Below are 6,260 nucleotides of genomic sequence, written 5' to 3'. Positions count from 1 at the left end.
GACCACAACATACAGGGGTATACAATGTACGGTTAAAAGCAAACACACACACACATCATAGGTTGAACTGGATGGACTGATGTCTTTTTTCAACCTCACTAAGTATGTAACATTGTAGCAAAGTGTCATTTCTTCAGTGTTGTCACATGAAAAAGTATAATAAAATATTTACAAAAATGTGAGGGGTGTACTGACTTTTGTGAGACACTGTATGTATGTGTGTGTAGTATTTGTATGAAGGGATAAATGTGAGGGAAGGAGAGAGTGGACACAGCACTTGTTGTCAGATGTGGATGATGAGCCCAGAGACATGGGTGCAGACTGGAGACCTCCATGTAGGGAGAGGTCCAGGATGAAGTTTGAATTATAGATGGGACCCTGTGAGCCAGCATTGTGCGCTCAGCTCTGCGCTAACTCCTCTTCTTCCTTCACACTTCATATGAGCTCCATCCTTATCCTCCCCAGGCACGTCCCCCGGTGGGCGGGTCCGCCCGAATCCCCGCCCACTCTACTACAGTCCCAACACCTTCCTCTAGCGAGGTTCCCTCTTGGCCCACGCCCTCCTGTCACTGCGCCCCCCCTCTCATTGGCCCCGGCACTTTTGAGCGGCGTGTTTTAGTCCCGCCCCAGCCAACGCCGCTGCGCGCCCAGGTCCGGAGCGCTTCCAGTTGAGAGATGGCGGCCGCGGCAGGTAGATCTCTGGTGCTGTTGCTCTCCAGGAACGGAGGGGGGTTGGCGGCGCGTTCTCCCGGACTCGGAGGTAGCAGGCACCGGCCTGATAGGACGGTGAGTGACTGTGACTGGTGGTGGGGGGAAGCTCCGGGCTGGGCTGGGAGGGGAGGAGAGGACGGTGCGGGCTGCTGTGTCAGGACAAGGAGGGAGGCGCCCCGGGGCGGGGTGTCCAGGGAACTCCCGGCTTGTACTGCAGCGGTTGCTTTAGTAACTCGGCGGGGCTGCCGCTGTGAGCGGGCGGGGAGCCTCCCTTACTGGGGACACTGGAACACGGCTGTCCATTCATGTGCGCCCACCGATCTGCTCTGCTACAAACTTTACCGGGTATGGCAAGACACTGCAATCCTCCTCTATATGGGGATCCCTGCAGTGTGATCTGTCATTGCTTCTCTCCATCTCATCCACTGCAGTCCTCTCATCAATGTGTGCACCCAACATTCCCAACACGGGGGGGGGGGGGGGGGATCCTGGATGTGTCAGGGGGGGGGGATCCTGGATGTGTCAGGGGGGGGGATCCTCATGGATCCCCCCTCCCATCCCATGTAATAAGGAAGTATGACTGTCCCTCCCATACAGGTGTCCATACATCTCCTCCAATAAATCTTTACTGAGCCTCTTCACAGCTGATGGCTCTCTGTCCTGACATCTGTGTGCCCAATGCTGCCTTCTATCTCCATACAGACCTGCACCATGGATACATCTGATCATTAGCTGGCTACTTTATCACAACACAATTGTGCTGAGAGATACAAGGTTACAGCAGGCTGCTGGATGATGGGAAAAGATACTGTGTGTTTGTTTTTTGTTCTTTTCCCTCCACTATGCTGGTATAACTCAGTACATTGGTGTAGTATTAGCGCATGGCCAGCCAATCAGAGAAGCTGACACCATGTCGGTGTAATGTGAGTGATGAAATAATGCTATTGGTTGGTTACTGCATATTACTGTATTGGAGAAAATGGAATGCCTGCCTGCTCAGTTACAGGTATAGGCCATGTTCCTCCTCCTACCTGTTCCTACGTCAAATTTTAAAAGCAAAAATACATATAATATATCTATCTATCTATATAAATTTTTTTTTTTTTTTTTTTTAAATCTAGCATTACTATCTCATCATCTTGGGTAGGAAATTGAGTCTGTATAGTGTTATAGCATGGCGCCGGTAGAGGGTGGGCATTGGCAACGTAGCATGGTGCTGGTATAGAGGGTGGGCATTGGCAACGTAGCATGGTGCTGGTATAGAGGGTGGGCATTGGCCACGTAGCATGGCGCTGGTATAGAGGGTGGGCATTGGCCAAGTAGCATGGCGCTGGTAGAGGGTGGGCATTGGCCATGTAGCATGGCGCTGGTAGAGGGTGGGCATTGGCCACGTAGCATGGCGCTGGTAGAGGGTGGGCATTGGCCACGTAGCATGGTGCCGGTAGAGGGTGGGCATTGGCCACGTAGCATGGTGCCGGTAGAGTGTGGGCATTGGCCACGTAGCATGGCGCCGGTAGAGTGTGGGCATTGGCCACGTAGCATGGCGCCGGTAGAGGGTGGACATTGGCCACGTAGCATGGCGCCGGTAGAGGGTGGGCATTGGCCACGTAGCATGGCGCCGGTAGAGGGTGGGCATTGGCCACGTAGCATGGCGCCGGTAGAGGGTGGGCATTGGCCACGTAGCATGGCGCCGGTAGAGGGTGGGCATTGGCCACGTAGCATGGTGCCGGTAGAGGGTGGGCATTGGCCACGTAGCATGGCGCCGGTAGAGGGTGGGCATTGGCCACGTGGCATGGTGCCGGGAGAGGGTGGGCATTGGTGACGTAGCTTGGCGCTTGGTAGAGGCTCTGGCATTGGCCACGTGGCATGGTGCCGGGAGAGGCTCGGGCATTGGCCACGTAGTACATATAATGCTGTACTCCCACTGATCTTTTTTTCTTCTATTTTTGGCTTTAAAAAAGTGAAAAGGGGGGGGGGGGGAAGCCATGACCATTAAATCCTATGTATCTCTTAACACTGGTCAGTTGCGGGTCTGTCTTGTTCAAAATCCTGCTTGGTGCATGTGTGGTGTGGTAACAAACACGTACCTCCCGATTTGAAATGACACCTGTGGTGGTGTGTTTTTTTTTTTTCACCGGAAACACAGCAAAAATGCAGTAAAATTACAATAACAAACATGATGCATATATGTTTTTTTGTGAAAGTAGCCTAGGGCTGGTAGAGGCCGGGCGCGGGGCTGGTAGAGGCTGGGCGTGGGGCGCGGGGCTGGTAGAGGCCGGGCTCGGTGGCGCGGGGCTGGTAGAGGCCGGGCTCGGTGGCGCGGGGCTGGTAGAGGCCGGGCTCGGTGGCGCGGGACTGGTTGAGGCCGGGCTCGGGGGCGCAGGGCTGGTAGAGGCCGGGGGTTGGACACATTGTACTTGCAATTTCCTCTTTTGGCACTTCTCAGTCCTGACTCTGCCAGGCTTGCATTTTAGTGCTATTTTTGGTAGGAAGCATCTCATTAATAAAATATGACAGTGTTAATATGGAACATCTTTTTGGAAACTTCTTTCCGTGAATGAGCAGATTTAGTGTGTTGCTGATGGAGTTGCTGGCTGCAGTGTCCAGGAAATGACATTTTCATCATCAGGATGGGTCAGAACACATTTTGCTCGGTCTCCATACGCTCTTGTGTCTTTTTTTTTTTTTTTTTTTTTTTTTTTTTTTTTTTCTTGCCTGTTCAAATGATGGTTTCTTTATTTGCTTTATTTTTTTACAGATTTTGTAGGGAAGGATGACAGGCCAAGTCTGAATATACCGAATTTTAAACATTTTCTGTTTGTTCTTTTTAGCTGGTGATGGAAGTCCGAATAGGTGGGTTTGTGCAGAATATATACATGCAGATATTTGGTAGAGGTTGGCAGGGGCATGAGCTGCTTTATTGAACTTGGTACTTTATTTTAAAGCAGGTGATTGTTGGTATTGAGAATATTGGTTACTAATAAAGTACGAATAGCCCTCGTGCTGTAATGTGTTGGTCAGAATTTAGTGCCCAATTTTAAAGCTATTCATACAATGTTGTCCCTCAATTTTATGGACTGAGTAATACAGGGGATGCTAGTCCTTTTGTTTTTTTTTTATTTTTTTTTATTTTTGAGTCATCGTTGATTTGTAAATTTCTATGTTGGGTCATAAAAGCTTAAGGAAGGAAAGGCCAGAAATCTTTATCTACATTCCTTACCAGGTCAGTCACTCAATGTATTGTTGTAAGAGGGTCAGCCTAACAGCCAGATAATTCGCCTTTTCAGAAGTGGTTGATTGGAAAAGCGATCCCTAATGCGCCAAGTTTGCTTTGGAAATAAGGTTGTAATAGTGCCGAATACTAAGCATTTGTACGAGTACTTGTGCAGATTCTGATACCTAAAACCGATACTTTGCAGTGCGATTTGAGCCCATACAAAATAAATGGGCTCAAATTGCACTGCAAAGAATCGCATGTGAATTGAACAAAAATTTGGTGCGAGTCATGTCCGAATCGCATGCTGTTTTCTGTACCGCTCTTGTGTCAGCCCAGGCTTGTCATAGTGATTTAAACCTGGGTTCACACAGGAGTGGTGTGGAAATCCACATGCGATTCGGACAGGACTCGCATTGCATTCATGTTGAAATTGCATGCAATTCTTTGCAGTGTAATTTGAGCTCATTTATATCTTATGGATTCAAATCGCACCCTAAAGGTATTGGTACTCAGTATTGGGGAGTACTTGACTGAAAGTAACGGTTCTCGTACTCGCCAGTACAACAGCTTTTGGTGCAACCCTATTTCTAACCCTCCCCCTTCACTCTGTACTGGCGGATACTCCTCTATACTTTGCTCCCTACTATGATCCTCTTCTGGGAGTGAAGAAAATGGCCGTACGTCTGGATATGGAGGTGTATGCAACTCTCTTCATGTGACCTCACTGGTTGCCTGGAGGGAGTCCAAAGCCTTTTGTAACCTGCCACTTGAATTATGATTTTCTCAGGTCAGCTTTGTCCGGTATGAAGACCTCTGTGTGATGGTGACCTGGAAAATAACCTCAACCAGGTGCTGAAAATCCAAACCCATCTACAGAGAGGAAATCATGGCAGTCACTAAAAGCCTATGTGTACTGTACTTATTCTAATCAAGGTAGTTGGTTTATTCTTAATATGGTGTTTATGGTCTCGCTTGGACCTTCAGTGGTGCTTATTTTATCTGCATTTTCAGAACATTACTGTAGCTGGTAGTAGATGGCCACATCAAGTTGGACTTGTTCTGTAAAATGGAAGATGTTTTCCTGCTCATGTAGGTATTATCCAAATCTTCTTGGATAGGTAGTATCTGAATCTTCTTGGATGGGTAGTATCCGCACCTTCTTGGATGGGTAGTATCCGCACCTTCTTGGATGGGTAGTATCCGCACCTTCTTGGATGGGTAGTATCCGCACCTTCTTGGATGGGTAGTATCCGCACCTTCTTGGATGGGTAGTATCCGCACCTTCTTGGATGGGTAGTATCCGCACCTTCTTGGATGGGTAGTATCCGCACCTTCTTGGATGGGTAGTATCCGCACCTTCTTGGATGGGTAGTATCCGCACCTTCTTGGATGGGTAGTATCCGCACCTCCTTGGATGGGTAGCAAAATGTCTTCAACGTTACAGAACAAGTTCAGTTGAACTGAACACAATACAGCTATACCATGACCTGGATAAACCAGGACTTTCAAAGACATTATATAAAGCTGAAGTTGTAGAATTAAATATCCTAATAGGTAGGTAACTTCAACACTTTAGCTGTGGTGAAGCTACAAATCCCATCATGCCCCTGCCTCTGGTAGTCATGCCCATGGCTCTTAGTAGTGATGCATCGAAAATATGGCTTTCAAAAGAAAAAACAAAAAGTGCTGATAGTGGTTCTGAAAACGCCCACGATTTTGCCACGATTTTTGCTGTGTGCGTTTTTTTTTTTTTTGCTTGTAGTTATGTGACTTTACAAATGTATCCAAAACGCAACACTGGTGCATTTTGATGCGTTCTTGCTGCGTTTTCAATGCATTTTAATGTGGAGGTGTGTTCTCTGTCATTTTTTTTTTTTATTTTTAAACAGACCAAATGTGCACCAAAAAATGCTTCAAAAGGCTGACAATAAATTTTATATTAATTAAAAACTCAAATATAATCCAACTATTTATAAAAAAAATATATATTTCGGCCACATGCATCCTGAATTTTGCAGTTTAGCATCAAAATTTTCATTTCAGTGCACCACTAGCTTGGTCCTGCAGTGCCTACTGGGACTTGTAGTTTCAGTACACCTGGACTGCTGAGGTTGCCCTCCTCTGGCATATTTTTTGCCTATCTGCCCACGTTTAACTCGACCCACTAGAATCACAGTGAAACTAAACCAGAGAAGTGCACAGAGTAGGGTTTGCTGAATAATAAAGGTAATATACCGGCAGGGCTTTCCTATTAAATGTATTCTTGCAATAAGGTTCACTTGAACGCTAAGCAGTCTAAAAAAATAAAATGTGAGGCTAATTGAAATGCGCA

The 6,260-nt window shown here is 47.3% G+C and overlaps 1 protein-coding gene across 1 annotated transcript in view; it reads left to right on the top strand.

Annotated features, from left to right (window-relative positions):
- Window positions 1-625: 625 nt before the first annotated feature.
- The window catches only part of MCU (mitochondrial calcium uniporter), a 206,399-nt gene continuing 200,764 nt past the window's right edge, over window positions 626-6,260 (top strand). Inside the window, exon 1 of the mRNA XM_082269176.1 lies at window positions 626-786. Coding sequence (XP_082125302.1) covers window positions 676-786 — 111 coding nt within the window. The 5' untranslated portion in view covers window positions 626-675. The remainder of the gene's footprint in view (window positions 787-6,260) is intronic.

This window comes from Pelophylax lessonae, assembly GCF_965119305.1.
Source record: "Pelophylax lessonae genome assembly, chromosome: 9".
Classification (NCBI taxonomy): domain Eukaryota; kingdom Metazoa; phylum Chordata; class Amphibia; order Anura; family Ranidae; genus Pelophylax; species Pelophylax lessonae.
This window is presented reverse-complemented; position numbering and strand designations above follow the sequence as displayed.